The sequence below is a fragment of the Cryphonectria parasitica genome, assembly GCF_011745365.1.
Source record: "Cryphonectria parasitica EP155 unplaced genomic scaffold M406scaffold_3, whole genome shotgun sequence".
NCBI lineage: Eukaryota > Fungi > Ascomycota > Sordariomycetes > Diaporthales > Cryphonectriaceae > Cryphonectria > Cryphonectria parasitica.
The window spans coordinates 559,390-578,596 of record NW_024468911.1 but is presented as its reverse complement, the minus strand read 5'-3'; the positions used below and the strand labels follow the sequence as shown (position 1 = coordinate 578,596).

Here is a 19,207-nt window from a genome sequence, read left to right as displayed (position 1 = left end):
AGTGAAGCAATGGGCTCGCTGCCTCGCTCACTTAACCGCCCCATTAGTCCTCCGAGAAGGAAGACTCATCGCCCGGAGGCCATTGCCCCGCCTGAGATGCCCACGACCGTGACGACGGCTGCAGAGCTCTCATCAGGCAAAGAAGACAGCCAATTCTTCAAGTCACCGTTCCAGCTCACCTGGATCCGCGACCTCCCGAATGCTGCAAACGTGGATGCTGTGACCCTACGAGATCTGTTGGGAGACCCACTCATTGCAGAGGCTTGGGAGTTTAATTATCTATACGATATTGACTTCCTGATGGCCGCTTTTGACGAGGATGTCAGGAATCTGGTTCAAGTGCACCTTGTTCACGGCTTCTGGAAGAACGAAGACTCGAACCGGTTAATGCTGGAGGTCAGTCTTCACTGGCTGGCTGACCGAGTGACTGGTGCTGCCACCGATAGACCCACTGACGTACAAGCCCGGTTGCATAGGAACAAGCTCGAGCGCACGAGAACGTCACGCTTCACTGCGCGTTCATGCCAGAAATGTTCGGGACGCATCACTGCAAGATGCTGATTTTGCTTCGCCATGATGATACAGCCCAGGTGATCATTCATACGGCCAACATGATCGCGAGAGACTGGACGAATATGACACAGTCCGTTTGGCGAAGCCCCATGCTGCCGCTGAGGATGTCGCATGCAACTAGCACTCCTGGGAATACTTCTCCTGTGATCGGCAGCGGGGAGAAGTTCAAGGTCGATCTGCTAAACTACCTTGGCGCGTACAACCGGAGAAGACCCGTCTGTAGAGATCTGGTAGAGAAGCTCGACAAGTACGACTTCTCCGCCATCAGAGCCGCCCTCATTGCCTCCGTCCCAGGCCGTCACAACATCCATGATGCGACTGAAAAAACGAAATGGGGCTGGGCGGCACTGAAGAGCGCTCTGCGGCAAGTGCACGTCCAAGATGGAAAGTCTGAGATCGTCGTTCAGATCTCGAGCATTGCTACCCTGGGCTCGACAGATACCTGGCTCCGCCGCAGCTTATTTGACTCATTGAAGGCGTCCAAGAACAAAGTAAAGGAGGAGCCGTGCTTCAAAGTGGTGTTCCCAACCCCTGACGAGATACGCCGGAGTCTGGATGGCTACGAATCCGGCGCGTCCATCCACACCAAGATTCAATCTGCCCAGCAGGCCAAACAACTACTGTATCTGAAGCCGATGTTCCACCACTGGGCAAACGATGCTGAGCGGGGACAAGGTGAACTCTTCTCTAGGGACTGCTGGATGCTTCTGCACGGTGATATAAGGCTGACAGCGAGAACATAGCACTGAACCCCGGAGCTGAGGTCCAGGAAGCCGGCCGCAAACGAGCAGCACCTCACATCAAGACTTACATTCGTTATGGCGAGAAGTCCATCGACTGGGCTCTGACCACCTCAGCCAACCTCTCCAAGCAGGCTTGGGGCGAAGCTGTCAATAGCTCTGGAGAAGTCCGGATAGCGTCATGGGAGATTGGCGTTCTCGTATGGCCGTCCCTTTTTGCCGACGATGCAACTATGGTTGGGACTTTCAACAAAGACACACCGGACCGAGACGAGGGAGACCTACCTCCGATCGTTGGCTTGCGCATCCCGTACAATATCCCTTTGCAGCCATATGGTAGGGATGAAGTGCCATGGGTCGCTACCGCAAATCACACCGAGCCGGATTGGAAGGGGCAGAAATGGGTGGTAACATGAGGTTGCCACAGACCTTTGAGCACAGAGGACTATGGAAACCAACAAAATCAAGGCAGCTAGTTTGTGCAGTTTACTTTACTGTTTTGGTATATATTTCTGAACATCATAAACCTGTGGATATGACCCGCATTTGCTGCATTGCATATGCCTGTGGCCGTCGTCTCCGTCGTGCGCGTGTTGCATGTGTAGTCGCCCGCAATGCCATCATCATCAGACCATCATCATCACGATGATTGACTTTAGTTTCCACCAACCTCCTCAGGCACCTTGTTCTCGTCAAAGCCGCACTCCTTCTTCAGCTTCTCAATCAGCTCGGCATACTTCTTCTTGGCCGCCTCCTGTGCCGCCGCGGTAGGGACAGGGTCGTCGTTGCCGTTGAGCTCCTTGAGGTTCTTCTGCCAGGCTTCCTTCTTGTACTTGCCCTGTATTTGCACGAACGAGAACAACCTGTCAGTATGCGTGCGACGACGACGGACGTTATGTAACACAATCACTCATCCTCGGTTCCGGGGGAAAAAAAGCCGGGGTCATGTGTATGTTTGCCTACCTTGAAATCGAAGACACCGGGAGCGGGTGCCTTGGAGATGTCCTCGCCGGCGGCGACCTTGTAGAGACCTAGAGAGCAAGGAAATGAATTAGACAGGACCGTTACCATACAGGCGATGCAGGAGTGGGGAGGAGGGGGGATGCGCACCGTAGAGCGCGAGCAGGTCGTCCTGGCCAGGCTTGGAGGTCAACTTCTTGGAGTCGATGACGGCCTTGTCGAAAGCTTCCTGAGACATCTTGGGCAGGTAGTTGTAGCGGCGAGAAGGGGGAGGTGGGTAGGTGGTTTGATGTGTTAGAGATATGAAGTCACAGGGAGAAGGAGGAGGTCGTAGCTGTTGGTGTGAAGAGTCGAGGTTGTTAGGGTCCAAGTTGTTGAGCTCTGGGAGCTTCAACCCCCCCCCCCCCCTTCTCAAGGGATGCTCTGTTTGGCGGGGCAGAGCATCAGGCACGTCACTTGACCGTGCAGGGGTCATACTTGTTGCTTGACAAGGGGCAGCGCGGGGCTCCACGGACACCGCAGCGGCTGGACACTGCTGTTGTGTGTGGTCTCAACGCTTCGATTCCAACGCATTGCATGCAAGAACATGACCACAAATGACGGTGCTAGAAGTCTTATGCTGAATGTGCTTCACTGTGAAAACTAGCTGCAAGGTAATGTTGCTGGTTGCTGCTCGCTGGTCACTGGTCAGTTTTCCGTTGCTGTAAAGACTTGCCATCGCAGTCTCACTACAAGCTGGCCCGAAGCCTGTACTATGTATGGGTGGTTCTACAGCAGTTTTCCAGGACTGTGAATAGACCTCTTTCATCATCAAGACAGTCGCAGACACTGGAAGGAGCAACTACCGAGGTTGACGGTGTCTATCGTACAAGGGAATTCTCCAGGGTCAATCCGTACTAAAGGAGGACCATTGATCGTCATCATCACTACAAGTCTTTTCCTGGACCAGTCATTCTGGGCTCACAATCTACAATAATTATGACGTTACACCAGAAGTAACATCTGCTGGAAGTACTCAAGCAATATCAGAAAACCCGTAACATTCCCTCGATTCTAATTTTCTACGAAATCACCCCGTCACTTATCGTTGCAGGGAGATGAATTGCTTGGCAATCAGGAAGGAGGACAAGGAAAAGAAAAGATGAACCTTCTCGGTGAGGTCTAATCAAGCTTCATACACCGACGCCACCATTTGGTCACTTACTTAACTACTTAGCCCAGCCGGACCGCCAAGAAACATACCTGGCCACCCGGATCAGCCTTCAGCGCCCGCCGCTCTGGAGTCGCTACGACCATTGACCTGTAGGAATTCAGATCGCCGGCAGGTGGGACCCCTGGTGCAGGGAACAGGCGCAATTTTCTCCATGTCGAGCCGCGGTGAGCTTCCTGTTTGGGTGTGCGCCCAGGGCGGGCGTTCGATGACAGCGACGAATACCCACGATGACACGGCGGAACTTAGATAACCTGCGCGATAGGAAAACTTGGGTGGCCTCCTCGTGTGTCTATAAAGGGTCCTGGAAAGGCCTTTTCATGGCCTATCAATACTCATGTAGTCGTTCTCTTGACCAAGGGGCCTTTTGATGTTGTTGTGCACAACGAGCTGTGGAAATAAAAAGTCGTATTCAAGATGCATCGCCCTTTGATCTTCCTCGCCACCCTCGCCGCCACTGGAGAGGCTACGGCCAGTCTCTACGGCCGAAGCCTCTACGGCGAGAGCACGTCGAACCATACCTGCCAGCTCTGTACGCTTGTGTGCCCCCAGGACCCAACGCAACCGCCTGTCAAAGGTGGCCTTGTGAAACTGGCTGGCTGACTGACTGACTACCTGTCTTGCAGACGACCCTATCCTGTCGTGCTCAGCAGGGGCGCAAGCCAACATCACAGACTCGTGCTGTACCGAGACATTTGGAGGCTTGGTTGTACGTGTTGTGCCTTACACAAGCTCTGGCACACAGAAATGGCTGACATGACGTTCGATTTCAGCTTTCGACACAATATTGGGATACTTATACTGGTCTTGAGTCTCAGGGCCAAGTCCTGCCCAAGAACGCCTGGAGTCTTCACGGCTTGTGGCCGGATTTCTGCAATGGTTCGTATCCACAACTCGCTGAAGACTGCAAGACTACAATGCTACATCCATACTAACAATGCACCTTTCCTAGGCTCTTACACGCAGTATTGTGACCTGAGGTGAGTCAAGAAACAACGAGGGCCAAGAGAGCAGGAACGATTTGTTCCATGTGATTCTTGTGATTCTTCTACTTCTCTTCTCTTCTCACACATACATTTGCAGCCGCCAGTACGATCCGGCACCCTCACCAAACACCACCACGGGAACATCTTCCGGCACGCCGGTGCCCCCTTACAATGGCTCCAACATAGGCACCTTTCTCGAACCCTTTGGAAAATATGACCTCCTCGCCTACATGAACAAGTAAATATCCCCTGCAAATTTTGCTTCTTCTTTTAGAAAAAGCAACGTAGCACTTGTTCTAACACGTACAAAAAGGTACTGGGTCTCCCAAGGCTCACCCAACTACGACTTCTGGGGCCACGAGTTCTCCAAGCACGCCACCTGCTACTCCGCCTTCGATGTCCCCTGCTACGGTCCGCAGTACGTCGAGCACCAGGACGTGGTCGACTTTTTCGAGACCGCCATCGCGTGGTACCGCACCGTGCCCACGTACAAGTGGCTCGCCGACGCCGGCATCGTGCCCAGCAACAGCACTACGTACACCCTCGGCGACATTCAGAGCGTGCTGACTGAAGCGTTCGGGGAAATCCCGTATCTGGCCTGCACGGGGGCTCAGTACAACAGCACCGCCGCCGGCGCGGGCTCGGGTGACACTGGGTACACTGTCCTGGACGAGGTCTGGTACTGTGAGTAGTAACCCCCCCCGCCCCCCTTTTCTCAACCCCCTTGGAAGCAGCTTGGGAGCGTTCAGTACAAAGACTACGGCCGCTAATTTCTCATCTTCCTTAGATCACCATGTCTACGGCCGTCCCCAGGACGTGCGTGGGGTTCCTGTCGCGGCGAATGCAACAGGTGGCAGCTTGGGTAATTGTGCTTCCTCGCCGGGGGCCATTCACTATTACCTGCGCACGAATGGATCCGAGGCGTAAAGTGACTCCATCTGTCATATGAGTTATATGGTCTCTCTCTCTCACGAGTTCTGTATATACACGGAAGAGCGAGTGTAAAGGGGAGAACGAAAGAAGAAATAAGGGGATGACATCTTAGAAGACAAAATTCGCTTGATGGCCCCATCTCCTTCGTAAACCTCTCGAGAGCGCTTCCAAATGTGAATCATATTCATGGGACCAAGTACGATGCGATTGTATCAAACACAATTTTATAACAAGTTTCATATGAATTAATCATGAAATGTCGAATAGTCTGGCCTGAAACTCCATTTTCATAGCCGAACTGGCGACACACCAAACTCTCCTTCGTAGGGCCTCTCGCGTCGAGGGGGGGAAGAAAATACAACACCAAAAGGGGAAGAAGAGGGTTTCCTCTTATTCGTCATCCGGCAGCTCTTCCACTCTGGGAGCTTCGTAGGCACCTCTTTGCCGCGGGTCCGAGCCTGTCGCTATTTGCGTATCCGTGGCTGTCGTAGTGGCACTTGCTGGCAACGGCTGGCCGGTAGTAGCGGCAAAAGTTGACTGGGCACTGGCACTGGCTCCGCCACCCGAGGACGACTTCTTCTTCTTCTTCTTTGCTGTCTATGTGATCATGTCAGCGCGATAAGTTCTTCTTTCTCGGATCGAGATGATGTGTAACTTACCTCGTGCCAAGCCCAGACAGGCTTGAAGGAGTCGACGAACGAAACATCCTCCCAGAGGTTGGGAAACAGCCAGAGACCGGGAGAGACAGTGAAGTAGGTGAGACAGAAGAGGATGACGCGGAAGATAGCCATGGCGAAGAAGGCAGCCAGCAGCCACAGGAAGCCCCAGCTGAGGTAGTAGACACCCTGGCGCATCTTCAGCGGCCAAAGGGGGTACAGGACCACAGTGAAGATGGCGACGAGGGCAAGGACAGCGTAGACCTTGCGCATGACCTGGCTGCCCTCGTACAGCCAAGCATAGTACATGTCATCACCGGCATCCTGCTGCCCGACAATCTTGACGTTCCAGAGACCCTTGACACGCTTCTTCGGCGGGTTGGGCATGGTGCTTGGGTCGATTTTCTCGACTCGGAGGGCCAACATCGACATAGGTAGTAGCTTGAAGGCATTCTCGAGCGATGCCCGGTCGGTGATCTGGGGCAGGGCAGGGTTCTTCTTGCGGGCCTTCTCGTAGGCGGGGGACTGCAGTACTCGAAGGGCTCTCTTGACTGTTACATGCATGTCAGTACGAGGGGTCGAGATTTGGGGGGGGGGGGAGGGTCAAGACGGCATTTTGCATACCTCTGAACATGTCCTTGCGCTCGCCATTTAGGATACAAGTACGAAGCTTCAGATCCTGGGCTCGCAAGAAATTCGCCATGGCAATGGCGACGGGGTTGGGAGGTCCGGGAGTGATGGGCTGGGCAACACCGGGCTGCGGACCACCCTGAGGTCGCGGGCCTTGAGGCTGTCCCTGGCCCTGAGGTTGTCCCGGACCTGGTGGTCCTTGTTGTCCCTGCGGTGGCTGTTGTCCTCCTTGCTGTTGGGCTTGCTGCTGGGCCATCATTCTCTGCTGCATCATGCGCTGCTGCATCTGCTGCTGGACACGTTGCATCACCTGCTCGACGGGGACACCCTCCTTGGCGGCCTGCTCGGCGATCTGGGCCTCAAAGTTCCTTCTGGCTTCCACCTGGAACTTCTTGATCTGCTCGATCTGCTCGGGGGTAGGCTGTTGGCCTGGCTGCAGGCGCATTCCTGGAGGCAAAGGGATCGGGATACCAGGTCCTCGCATGGGCATGCCAGGGCCGGGCATGGGCATCCCACCCCGGGGCGGAACAGGTCCAGACATTGGGAATGATTCGGTTCGCGAGCAGGTGAGGATGCTCTAACGATTCGAGTTAGAAACTGTAAAGTTCCAGGGGCGAGAGTGATGTGAACTTTGCAATTGCAGGAGAACAGCAACGCTCAGGGGTTGTGAAAGTGCTGAGGGTGACGTGTGAAGTTGCAGTGTTGGGGGGATCGCAATAATTTGCGACAAAGGAAAGCTTTCCAAATTCAGAGAAGTGGTAGCTGTCCTCGACTTTCCGGAACGTGTCCACTTTGAGACGCGCTGCAGGGACTGTGCGGGTGCAGGGACTGCCCAACCTCGACATAGTGTGGTGGCACTTGGTAAGTACCGCGTAGCGGGTGGTTCCTTTGCCCAGCAGGGGTGACACAGGCAGTGACAGGCTAGTGCAGCGGCCCCTTCAATGTGCTGACTACGTATAAGGCCTCCCGGGATCTATGGACTAACAGCGAATCTGTCATGCCTAAAGGCCACTGTGGAAAAGAAGAGCTGCACGTGTTACTTTCTCGCGAAGGATTCGGTGTGCAAGTAGATAAGAGATGAGGAGACCCGCCACCTTCAATTCTGTGCCACAACATCATCGCTGAAATAGTTGCCATCCGGTCAATTACCGACCCCAAAGATTGTATGGTTGTAAGACATGGCATATAGTACTCTGCCCACCATTCCTCTGATCGTCTTTGCGGTCATCGAGCCAGCGTTGTTGTAGGTTTGCGTCCCAAGATTCCTGCTGGTGATTGATCTTCACATTACTAATTGTCTCTGTTCTAGAGTCTGGGCCTGGATCGTGTGCAACCAAGATCCTTTTAACTACTATGCCACGCAGGTTCCAAACCACACCCTCAATGAACAGGATCACTTCCCGGGACAGGCTCTGGCCCTCTCGCTTCAGATGGGCAATGTCCTCCTGCTTCTCGCTGCCATGGCTGTCATCTGCTGTTTCTCGTCTAGTCCATCCACAGCCAAATGGTATCTGGTAGCCGTTGCTTTCGCAGACTACGGGCACATATACGGAGCAGCCCGCGGCGTGGGACCAGATGTATTTTGGGATCCCAGCCAGTGGAATGATATGGTCTGGGGCGGTGTGGCCGGCAGTGCAATTTTGAACCTCTTCAGGTGGCTGACTGTCTTGGGTGTGTTTGGACCGATCGGTGGAAATGCTGCCCTGCAGACCAAGTCTGGGAAGAAGCACGCCTGAAGAGCCGCGCGGCGGACCCCCCTTGATCTTGACGGGAATAGGCTGGATGAATGGATCTGCGGTACGAGGTATGGGCTATGTGTTGAGGTTGTGATGATAGTGTACATGGTGTGCTGGGCAATGGATGTGTCATGCTCTGGGAGGAGAGTGGCCAAATTTTTGTGAGTGTCTGGTGAAATTACACGGATACAGAACTTACTCGCTGCGTGCTTGTTGACGTTCGACTTCCTTCTTGGTCTACCATCAATACATCTTGACTATAGTAATTTGCACCTGCCCAGCCAAGCCAGCGTATTCCTCTCCCCAAATAGCCCCGCACTGAACACACCACAGCACACCACAGCTTCTTTCCTTCCTGCTCGGAAGAAAGCTTATGTAAGCAGTTCTCAGTAAAGTGCAACTACGGAGCCCCTTCTCCAGGCTGTCTGCCTGTGAACATTTTTGGCAAAGCGACTCGTAGGCCTAGAAACCTGGGTGGTCCTCCAAGTGCGCTTCTGCAGACTCATATGGGCCATCTACAACACTGCAGCATGGGGCCGTCACATCTGAGGTGGGCAACGAGCCTGGACTTTTCTTGAGCACGAGACAGGACCAAAAAAAGAACTCCACAGCCCCGTCACGAAGAGTACCAAAACTGGCCAAGCTCTCGAGCAGCACAAGTTTGTAGGCAGTACCACCACAGCGTCGCCCCCCCCCTCTCCCCCAAAACAAAAAAAGGGCACGGTGATGACAACCGGCCGGACCAAGAAGCCGCAGTCTCAGCACAGTGATGACGGGAATCACCAATTTTACTTGCCGCTGACAGATGGTGGAAAATCTCCGCCACGTCTGTCATATGGCCACCTCGTGGTATGGTGTCATCATTTTACTATTCTTAGGGAGGGCGAAATCGAAACCAGATCACAATGCCCTGCGCAGGGCGACAAGGAGAATTGAAACGACAAATCCGCCGCTCCCATTGGCTTGCACGCGACAAAGCTCATTTCATGCTTCACAACACCGAAGATCGGTTGGCGGTTCTGGATGGAGCTCTGCCATCCGCAAGAGGCTAGACGCCTGGTCATATGTGCCAAGGTGTCACGGTACCAAATGCGTCGACGTGAGGTGTGGTGGAATTTCCCCGACACCTTTCACTGTCGAACATGTCACAGCTTCTCTGCGGTGAGAGTGCAAGCTGCAATGCGGGTGCATGGCGATTCAGGACAACGCCAGCCAATCCAGGCCCCGACCCCTGGTATATTTGGTTTGCTGTTCGTCCTTCCGCGATGGGCCACACGTTGTCGATGCGGGCCGCTGCAGCAGCAGCAGCAGCAGCTGGTGGAAGGAGGAGAAGGAGGAGCACCCACCCACACACCAAACTTGTTTCTGGGTGGGTGTGCGGCCGACAAGATGGGCCGCCCTAGCATGTACCAAGTCCCGCCGACAAAAAGTGCCTTCCTATGCGCTTTGTTGTACCTACGGCAGGGTGGCCAAATCGGGTCGCCTGTGCTGTGGCCACGCAACTCTGACGCAGTTTCAGGAAAGAATAGCGATGAGACTGGTGGTCGTTCATAGGTCATTACCTTTACTGAGCGACGCCAGGTTGAGGAAGCAAACGACCACTCATCATCATCATGGTTGGTCGGGACGGCCAGCAGCAAGGACTATGACCTGCATGGCCCCTAGCACCCTGTCGTTCATCTCCTCTGCCGCCCCTCCTTGTCCAGTTATGGTTAATCGCTTGACCCTCTCTCGACTATCTCTTCTTTCCCTGTCTTTGTCTTTATTTTCCTCTGTCACCTGGCTTGCTCGAAACCCCAGATACGACGGGGGTGTCAGCTACTGCATGGGTGGAGGGGCGTTCATCACGCTTCTTACAGTTGTCGGGTCCCATGAGCCAATCTCTTGAGAGGGTTCGTGGCGAGATGCGAAGGGGCTAGTAGCTGGGTCTCTTGGATGGTGGCAGTGGGTGGTGACTCGAGCATGGGCATCCTGAGACAATCGACTCGCTGAACTTGATTGCCCACCCGACACGACTGGTGGGTCCCCTCTCTATTTTCGAAGGGTAGCGCCAACGCCTGCCAACCATCCGCAGCACCCAGGTGCATCACCAAGACCCCGGCCGGTAAGCGCCGACTGGCCCTCGGCCAATCCTACGCGACCTATCAGATGCGCCAGACTGAGACCTCTCCATCGGCCAGCAACCACTCTTCCTCCTTCGTTCTACCACACACACGCACATACACACACAGTCAGCGATGCTCAGCCCAAGAGCTGGATCTTAGTACCTTGCCCTCTCTAACTCTGTCTGTCCCTTTCTGGGTCCAGAGTTTGGTGGTGTGTGTCTATCCCTGAGAGCTCTTTCTCTCTGTCCCCCTCGATCCCCATGTACATAGTATCTGGGGAGCCAGAGGACGAGACCCATACGAGAAGGTTTGAGGAGGTAGGTCGGCGGCTCCCATTAAAGATTGGGCCATGCCGCACAACTTTCCCATCTTGTCCTCCGTCTGTTTTCTTTTTTGAAGGATCTCCCCGTTAAGTTTGGTCATGCAGGCCCATTTCCTCTTCGATTCTACCACGCCGAAGAAGTCTGCTCCTCGGTCTCTCTCTTTTTCTCTCTTTCTTTTCTCTTATCCCAATTTGACCTTCGCCCTTTTGGAAATTTCGAAGTATCGCTGGCCGTCCCCCTCGTTTTCCTTATTACCCCCCTTCTCTCGGTATGAACAAACCCCCACATCGATGTGAACGATAAACATCATGAGTGATGAGCCTCGTGGTTGCCTTGAGATCATAAAGTGGTGGCTATTCGCTCCTTGCTCCGACGACGAGACGAGTTTCCGAGCTGGGAACTACGACCCACGTGCCGGTGGCGTCAACTATCGCGTCGAGGACGGTCTTCCTAGAGGGAGAGCGGTCGACCTGTCGGACCCAGAGAAGGGATACTATCAGGTCTACTACGACCAGCCGAGGCCGACATCACCACCCCGTGCCGCACCCCCTCCTCCCAGGTCGGAGTCGAAGGGGAGACTACAGAAGCAGAGCAGGAAGGGCGCGACAGCAGAGAAGAAGGCCGATATGGGTTGGATCGACTGGAACTTCCTGTCCGGGAAGAGGAAGCGGAAGGTGGCGCGCCGGCCGCGGATATCGACACCCTCCAACTTCCAGCACATTGGCTCGGGCGCCATCAACTTCAGGCCTTCTGTCCCAGACGGGCCCCGAACCGCACCTGAGTTCCGTCCTCTACAGCTCAGCATCTACAATCCTGACAATAGAATCTCACCTCTGTTGCCGTTCTTTGCTGGCCGCGAGCGGTCTGTGTCACCGCCTGTGCCAGCCCGGAGTCGAAGTCGGAGCCGGAGCCGGAGCCGCGATGTCTTTGTGGACGATGACAGCACGACCCTGGCGCACTCAAGAAACACCTCAACCCTGTCGTTTCACATCCCACGACGGCCAGTAGGTGACAGCGGCTCGCTGTTGACTGAGAGCATTGTGGAGGAGACCCCTCCGAGAATACCACCCCGTGCCAAGACACGACCGCGAGCATACACGTCGCCCAGCGTGGAGGCGATTGTTGAGCGTATTGCGAGCGCCATCATCGAGAGGGAGATACTGGATGCAGAGCTCGAGTCGGTCAAGTCGCGGCACAGTCTGTGTCTGAGCCGGCCGTCGACCTCGTACGATCCTGGTAAGCCTGCCATCATCTCCTTTGCCATTTTCAAACCAACCCTCCACCAGACTGCAGAAACCAGATACTAACCCCTCCCCGCCTCAGATGAGCCAATGCCGCCGTTTCCCGCGGTACCACCATCTGCACCCTCCTTCGCGGAGCGTGTCAGCATCGAGCGCCCTCGCACCGCACCCTCTACACAGACTGCCTTTCAACCGCCGCCAATACCACCTATGCCTGTTCCCCAGTCGTTCCCAGAGCGCACTTCCAGCCTGAGGGTTCCGAAATGGCAGGCCAACCCTGTCACACCGGATACACCATCAGCCGTACGGCAGTCGGCGTTCAACTCACACCCGCCGGACACGAGCCCCAAGATCATTGACAACTCGATCGACGTCGAAGTGCCCTTGGCTCCTCCGCTGCCACTGATCCTGCGCCCACCGCTGCGCAAGAAGAAGTCTTTCAGCAGGGTGTCCGATTGGCTCTTCCCCGCTGGGATGGAGGAGACCAACCCCGGCTTGCCCACGCCCCTGCCGTTCCGCCACTCGCGCAGATTCTCGCGCGACTCCATCACTAACGCACCACGGGCGCTGACGGATAAGGAGGGCTTCTACCAGACCCTCCCGCCGTCCGCCATCTTCTCTGGCCGGAGGAGTAGTTTTGATTCGGCGTCAGACGTGTCCCGACCGTTCTCGGGCTCCATCTACAGCACGGATGACGACCACGCTGGCGGCGGCACGAACACGGTTGCCACGAGCACGCACTGGTCGCCGGGCAGCACTCCGCCCGAGCCGTCGAGGCGGATGCAGTCGCAGTTTGACAAGGTGTACGCGCGGGAGTCGCGCAAGAGCCTGAACCTGGCGATTGGAGGCGGGCGGCGACAGGGGCCTTTCGGAAGCGTGGATAGCGACACCAGTCCCGCTGAAGAGAAGAACGAGACGAGGGTACAGGTCAGCCAGTACCTCGTGAGAAGTCCCCTGAGGGGCCCTAGACCGACGAGCGTGGGTGTTGCCTTTTGATTGACAAAGGTTCTATACGAAGCAGGGAAAAAGGAAGGACAAGGATAGGAGAGGAAGGTTGGGGCTATGGGATTTATTATCAGGGATATGGTGACGACGGGAAATCTGGTAATGATGTGCATGGGACGATGGCAAGAAAAAAATGGGTCAAGGTAGGGAAGCTTACTCGGCACCGGGACCGAGCATATTCTTGCTCTGTGGCTGATGAGTGTTGTCTGCGACATATTATTTTTGAGACTGCGGTCGAAACTCCTGTATGAGTTGTTAGCAGCATTGTCTTGCTCTTCCTAGCATGGTGGGGTCTGCGTCGTCGTTGTTGTCGTTGTCGTTGTCGTTAGTTGTCGTCAGTGTTGATCAGCCGTTGTTTGCGACTTCAGCAACAGCGGCTTGTGACTTGAGATACCAGGATACCAATCGCACAGTACTTTTTTTGTTCCCCCTTCTTCTGAGTCCATCTTGATATGTTTACCTTCTCGACAATTCCAAGCTGTCTTTTCGCTCTTCTTGTGTAATGTGATAAGTACGCCTGCTCGGCGCAGATATGAAAGTCTGGAGAGACAACATTACTACTGCTCGCCAAGGTATCATTGCCATAATCGTTCAACAGATGATGCTTGATTGGTTCTTCGAGGTGTTTGCTTGAATGTTTCGTTTCACAAATGGAAACGTAAATAAGATTTATGATAGTAACATCAGAAGTTGGCCTGTTTGGGATTGATTTGCATACATTCTCCATACACGTGCATCGTGCCTGCCAGTCTTGCAACCACTACAACCAACCCTGGCAAAAACGTGCCGTCCCTTCCCCCCTTCCTCCTTGTCAATTCACTTCTCACTCGGCCAAAAAATAAAAGGACTTGACTAAACCACGCACTTCAGCCAAGACTATCGACTATCGACTCCACGCTCCTGAGAGCACGTGGGTGCAAGTATTCGCCGACCTGGCATTTCCGTCCCAGCACTCGCATCCCCATGGTACACAACTGCCATACTCTCCTTACCGAAATGCGACAGGGGAAGGTCATAGCGCAACCTTCTTCATGCATGTCCCCTAGAAAAAAAAAGGAGCGAATCCGACACTGACCGGGCCTGTACCACCAGACGGGTTGCGATGCCGCCGCTTCATCTCCGTGAACAAGAGGGATCAACAGAGTGAGAAGCAGTATAAAAAAAAAAAAGTAAAGGAGGTGTGGGAAAGAACCGAGCGAAGAACTGACATCGGAACTCGGAATCGAAACGTTCTTCAGCTGTGATCGCCATCACAGAGGCGGCATTTCGTGGGTGCAAGGGTGGTGCCCAGTGTGCCCACCAGCACCCATGCAAGCCAAGTGGTTCGAAGGAGAGAGATTGACTGAGAGGGTGTGCGCAAGAGAGAGAGCGAGGAGAGAAGGTTCATGAATCATGAACTGGTGGGAGAATCTAGTGGACACTCTGCGGATGGCGCGAGGGAAGTATAAGTACAGCCCACTCCCCAGTCGAAATCACATTGCAGAGGCCCAAGAGACACTCACTTTTTGGGCTCGAAATCACCACAAGGTGCTCAAGTTCACCATGGCCGTCTTGGGTGCGATGATCCTGTGGTATCTTGCCGCCGCCACTGTGTAAGTACAAGGGAATCGTCACTTCACTCACTCACTCTCTCAGTCTCTCTCTCATCCTCTCTTCCTCACACATACACACACATACACAAACTGCTTTTGCTCTTCCCCCCTCCTTCTCTCTCACACAGACAGAATTATCATGCTAACAATATAATTATCTATACACAGCCGCGTGGTGACAGCAGTGTCCAACGACACGTCCTGCGACACTGTAGGCGCTGGCTATACCTGCTCTCCCCAGGTGTCCCGATACTGGGGCCAATACTCGCCCTACTTTGCAGTCCCTCAGACCAACGCGCTCCCCAATGACCTACCAGAGGGCTGCACCATCACTTTCGCCCAGGTGCTCTCCCGCCACGGCGCCCGTGATCCCACCGCCAGCAAGACGGCGCTCTACAATGCCACCATCCAGCGGATCCAGAGCAGCGTCACCAGCTACGGCGCGGGCTACGAGTTCCTGGAGAGCTACGAGTACACCCTCGGGGCAGACCAGCTCACCACGTTTGGGCAGCAGGAGCTGGTCAACTCGGGCCTTGACTTTTACGCGCGGTACGAGGCCCTCACGCGCGAGCACAGCCCCTTTGTTCGCTCGTCGGGCGAGGACCGCGTCGTCGAGTCGGCGATGAACTGGACGCAGGGGTTCCACGCCGCGCGCCTGGCGGACAAGAAGGCCGACGGGAAGGAAGATGCGTACCCTTACAACATTGTGGTCATCAGCGAGGACACGGGTAGCAACAATACGCTCAACCACGGGCTGTGCACGGCCTTTGAGGATGGGCCCGATGACGACATCGCGACGGACGCGCAGACGAAGTGGATGGATGTCTTTACGCGGAACATCACGGCGCGGCTCAACGCCAACCTGCCAGGCGCCAACCTAAGCGCCACCGAGACCACATACATCATGGACCTGTGTCCTTTCAACACGGTCGCCAACGTCGACGGCAAGATCTCTGAGTTCTGCGGCCTGTTCACCAACGACGAGTGGAAAAGCTACGACTACCTCCAGAGCCTGAACAAGTTCTACGGTATGGGCACCGGTAACCCCCTGGGCCCGACGCAGGGTGTGGGCTTCACCAACGAGCTGATCGCACGGCTCACGGGCAGACCCGTGGTGGACCACACGAGCACAAACCACACGCTCGACGACAACCCGGCCACATTCCCTCTCAACAGGACATTGTATGCCGATTTTAGCCACGACAACGATATGACGGGCATCTTCTTCGCCATGGGGCTGTACAACCACACGGCCATGCTGAGCAACACCACCAGAGAGAGCGTGGAGCAGCTGGACTGGTACTCGGCATCGTGGACGGTGCCGTTCGGGGCAAGGATGTATGTCGAGAAGATGGTTTGTAATAGCAACAGCAGCCCAGCCCAGCAAGCACACAAAAGGGAGGCGACGGAAGAAGAGCTCGTGAGGGTGTTAATCAACGGTCGGGTCAGGCCGCTGGAGAACTGTGGTGCGGATGCCCTGGGCCGGTGTACGCTGAGCAACTTTGTCAACAGCTTGAGCTTCGCGAGGGAGGGCGGCCACTGGAGCTCATGCTTCTCATAGATTTGTGGCGTGTGTACCACCCTGCCTTGATCCTATTCGCAATAGATACTTATCGAGTCTGTCACTTGGCCTTCTTTTGTGTTTGCCGTGGTCAAGTTTGTAACGTCACGAAGTCTTACAACAAGGAATCTTGCAATCCATCTTCTTTGGACAGGTCCTGTGGTTCTGCACAGGAAGGCCCTCAGCTCGAGAAGCTGAGACCTGCAGCGAGAGGAAACCCACCAGCCTCAGCCACAGTGACGATGGGGTTACGATGAGCCATTGACGTATTGTTTGAGATCGAGGATGGAGGTAAGACTGAAGTTGAGACTGCGTTTAATTGTATTTACTAGTTCAAGGTCTCAATGACAGAGTGAAAAGGGGAGGGAAAAAATGAAGACAGCAAAGAGGTCACTATTCACAAGTTGGTAGTGAGCATCAAAGAAAGATGGCGGTGCATTGATCCTCAGCTGGTGTTCGCAGGGCTGAGAGGGTCTTCTGCAGTGGGTTTCAAGGAAGAATGGGATTTTGCCTCGATTTAGAAGCTTGGGCCTTCTGCAGGTGAGGCTGCCAGGGGGTGGGGGTGCTTGGCGCCCTAGAACTTGCTACCGTTGCAGCGGTTGCAGCAGTGATTAGCAGGGTTCCACATCAGCGTCACAGGCTTATCACGAGTTGCTTGAACCATCCGCAGCTTTAGCCTGGGGTCTGAGCCAGCCCCAGTAGCAGAGCAGAGCAACCTTGGAAAGTCCCGTCACACCCAAACATCAAGAAAGTGCAACCTTTTGTATTAGGCCAGAGCTAGACTAGCAAGTAGTAGCTCGAATACGTACTCAGGCTCGCAACTCGCAAAAGCAAAAAGGCTCACCAAACAACAAATGAACACGACACGCCACAAGAATCAAAGGAAAAGAAGCCACAACATCAGCACTTGATGTCAGCAGCTACTTGGGTTACTTACAACAAGCCTGCAAACCCTATCAATCCATTCATCCACTGCGTTGATCTCCAGTCAGCACATACTTGATTCTGCAGAGCGATTCCTCGATATCATCATCATCATCGTACAGCCTGGCATCACCAACCACCACTCACACCACCACCACTGCACTCCACTCCAGCCTGACTTCTTAGGAAGGTCTCAAGCTTTAGTCAGAGCTCTCTGTCCATCCTCTTCCTCCTCCTCTCCGCGCGACAACCAACAGTGGCACTCCCTGCCCTCGACCACACACAAGAGAAGCGAAGATGGTCGGCACAGCCGGTGCAATCATCATCACCGTCCTTGTGCTTGCCGCCGTCGCCGCTATAGGCTGGGTTGGCTATAGCCGATGGCGCGCGCAGAAGCTGGGCGTACGTCGTACCCTTTCTCTCCTCGTGCCTGATCAAGTATGCTGATTCTGATTTAACAACAATAACAGCTTCCACCTCCCTCCTTCACCTCCTTTGTCCCCTTCCTCAAATCCGACCGTTCCAACAATTCATACGGCGGTCCTGGCCCGCGTCCAGGCGGCATACAGGGCTGGTTCAGCGACCAGATGCACAAGTTCAAGAACCGCAACAACCGCACCGCCGCGGGCGCGTATGAGGGCGGAGGCGGCTCCTCCGCTGCCACAGGACGCCGCGGCTTCGGCGCACTCGACCCAGATGAGGCCTGGGATGCGCGCGTCGGCAACGAGGCCGACAATTACGGGCCCGGCGGATACTATGAGGAGCAGGAGCTGGGCCTGCACGACCGCGGGCCCTATGGGCGGGATAACACCGCTTATGACGGCGCGCACCATGGTGGAGGTGGGCTGCGCGCCGACCCGTATCCAATGAATCTTGCCGCAACACCCAGGACCGACGAAGGCTTTGATGCGGAGAGGGGGCGCGGTGTGGCGGGGCGCAACCCATTTGACGATGATGCGGCCGAGCCGAGTAATATCAGCCTCAGAGGTGTGAGCCCCAGGCCGATGGAGGCGGAGCATGGGCAGAGTTCGAAGCAGCAACAACAGCCTGAGAGTCCGACCGAGAGGAGGAGCATCTTCAGGGAAGGGGTGTGAGGCGGATGTTTTGCATTGGGGGAATAGGGAGAACACGGTCAGGTCACCAAGCGCGGTCTACAGGGACCATGCGGTTTTTCCATCTCTCGACAGCAGCACGGGCGAGGTTGGGTACAAGACCTGATGGAGGAGTTGATTCAATGATTTTTCTTCCTTCTTTGATGGCACACAGAGAGAGTAATGATTATCACGGGTATGGGATCCATAGGGGTGTGGGATCTGGATCTGGAGAAAACGGAGTTGGAAGCTTTGATTTTTTTTCTTCTTTTCTTCCCATGTGTGGTGTTGAAACTGCTACTCAGGTAGGCGTGTGTATCTCGAAACAAGACTCAATCAATACTATTATTGTTCCTCATGTTTCGAACCTATTTTGTTGCTAATTGTGCTGCGCGTCCACATGGCACGACTGTCTTGCCACCGCAGATCATTAAAAAATTGGGAAGCCATACCAGAACTCATCTACGTTATGCGCCTAGCCCACTTCACCTGGATTCAGATAGTACCTCTTATACGGACGGCCTTTTTTTTTCTTTTTTTTTTCTTTGTGTGTGTATCATATGCCTCAAAATACTCGTCCTCGGCATCAGAGAAAGAAGAGTTCTGTCAGGCTGCGTTCTTCTTTTTCTCTCTCCCAGATCAAGAATTTAGATTGGCTAGTCAAAGTTTCATGTCTCTCCGTGGTTGCATTCGGACATGAATACAAGTCCTTCTTTGTTCATAAAACTTCACGCGAGGGCCCTATCCAATGACTGACCATGTGGTTCGGGAACGAAATATGCCCTTGACGAAGTTGATGGATGGAATATCAAGACGAGCGGGCAGTGCGGAACCACTGGCATCGTTGAATGATGGTCTGCAACGGTACGTACGGGGAGGATCAAATGGAGAGGGGTCTGAACCCACCACCAGGTCAACATCAGACCACTGACTACTACTAT

At 54.6% G+C, this 19,207-nt stretch overlaps 8 protein-coding genes across 8 annotated transcripts; 6 read left to right on the top strand and 2 right to left on the bottom strand.

Moving 5' to 3' along the window:
• Window positions 1-9: 9 nt before the first annotated feature.
• M406DRAFT_68970 (uncharacterized protein) lies at window positions 10-1,729 on the top strand (the record flags this gene model as incomplete). The annotated part of the gene is made up of 3 exons (XM_040925215.1): window positions 10-396; window positions 477-1,248; window positions 1,317-1,729. 3 exons carry the CDS (start codon window positions 10-12, stop codon window positions 1,727-1,729), a joined length of 1,572 nt encoding a protein of 523 aa, XP_040777743.1.
• Window positions 1,730-1,780: 51 nt separating this feature from the next.
• On the bottom strand, window positions 1,781-2,643 carry M406DRAFT_355358 (acyl-CoA binding protein). Its single transcript, XM_040923147.1, has 3 exons — window positions 2,424-2,643; window positions 2,277-2,344; window positions 1,781-2,151 (listed from the first exon to the last, which is right to left on the bottom strand). The coding sequence occupies exons 1-3, from the start codon at window positions 2,509-2,511 to the stop codon at window positions 1,969-1,971; spliced, it is 339 nt and encodes a 112-aa protein (XP_040777742.1). The 5' UTR covers window positions 2,512-2,643; the 3' UTR covers window positions 1,781-1,968.
• A 1,257-nt stretch (window positions 2,644-3,900) lies between these two features.
• Window positions 3,901-5,396, top strand: M406DRAFT_337715 (ribonuclease T2; the record flags this gene model as incomplete). The annotated part of the gene is made up of 7 exons (XM_040921284.1): window positions 3,901-4,015; window positions 4,110-4,192; window positions 4,257-4,362; window positions 4,436-4,463; window positions 4,567-4,707; window positions 4,783-5,153; window positions 5,257-5,396. The coding sequence occupies 7 exons, from the start codon at window positions 3,901-3,903 to the stop codon at window positions 5,394-5,396; spliced, it is 984 nt and encodes a 327-aa protein (XP_040777741.1).
• A 396-nt stretch (window positions 5,397-5,792) lies between these two features.
• M406DRAFT_253783 (translocation protein) lies at window positions 5,793-7,133 on the bottom strand (the record flags this gene model as incomplete). Its single annotated transcript, XM_040916920.1, has 3 exons — window positions 5,793-5,999; window positions 6,062-6,609; window positions 6,683-7,133. The coding sequence occupies 3 exons, from the start codon at window positions 7,131-7,133 to the stop codon at window positions 5,793-5,795; spliced, it is 1,206 nt and encodes a 401-aa protein (XP_040777740.1).
• Window positions 7,134-7,866: 733 nt separating this feature from the next.
• On the top strand, window positions 7,867-8,688 carry M406DRAFT_274188 (uncharacterized protein; the record flags this gene model as incomplete). The annotated part of the gene is made up of 2 exons (XM_040918214.1): window positions 7,867-7,928; window positions 7,950-8,688. The coding sequence occupies 2 exons, from the start codon at window positions 7,867-7,869 to the stop codon at window positions 8,422-8,424; spliced, it is 537 nt and encodes a 178-aa protein (XP_040777739.1). The 3' UTR covers window positions 8,425-8,688.
• Window positions 8,689-10,941: 2,253 nt separating this feature from the next.
• Window positions 10,942-13,530, top strand: M406DRAFT_350250 (uncharacterized protein). The gene is made up of 2 exons (XM_040922535.1): window positions 10,942-12,088; window positions 12,176-13,530. The coding sequence occupies exons 1-2, from the start codon at window positions 11,161-11,163 to the stop codon at window positions 13,087-13,089; spliced, it is 1,842 nt and encodes a 613-aa protein (XP_040777738.1). The 5' UTR covers window positions 10,942-11,160; the 3' UTR covers window positions 13,090-13,530.
• A 1,094-nt stretch (window positions 13,531-14,624) lies between these two features.
• M406DRAFT_79318 (uncharacterized protein) lies at window positions 14,625-16,314 on the top strand. The gene is made up of 2 exons (XM_040925983.1): window positions 14,625-14,690; window positions 14,859-16,314. The coding sequence occupies exons 1-2, from the start codon at window positions 14,641-14,643 to the stop codon at window positions 16,249-16,251; spliced, it is 1,443 nt and encodes a 480-aa protein (XP_040777737.1). The 5' UTR covers window positions 14,625-14,640; the 3' UTR covers window positions 16,252-16,314.
• A 1,158-nt stretch (window positions 16,315-17,472) lies between these two features.
• Window positions 17,473-18,623, top strand: M406DRAFT_274183 (uncharacterized protein; the record flags this gene model as incomplete). The annotated part of the gene is made up of 2 exons (XM_040918213.1): window positions 17,473-17,577; window positions 17,646-18,623. The coding sequence occupies 2 exons, from the start codon at window positions 17,473-17,475 to the stop codon at window positions 18,267-18,269; spliced, it is 729 nt and encodes a 242-aa protein (XP_040777736.1). The 3' UTR covers window positions 18,270-18,623.
• Window positions 18,624-19,207: the final 584 nt, after the last annotated feature.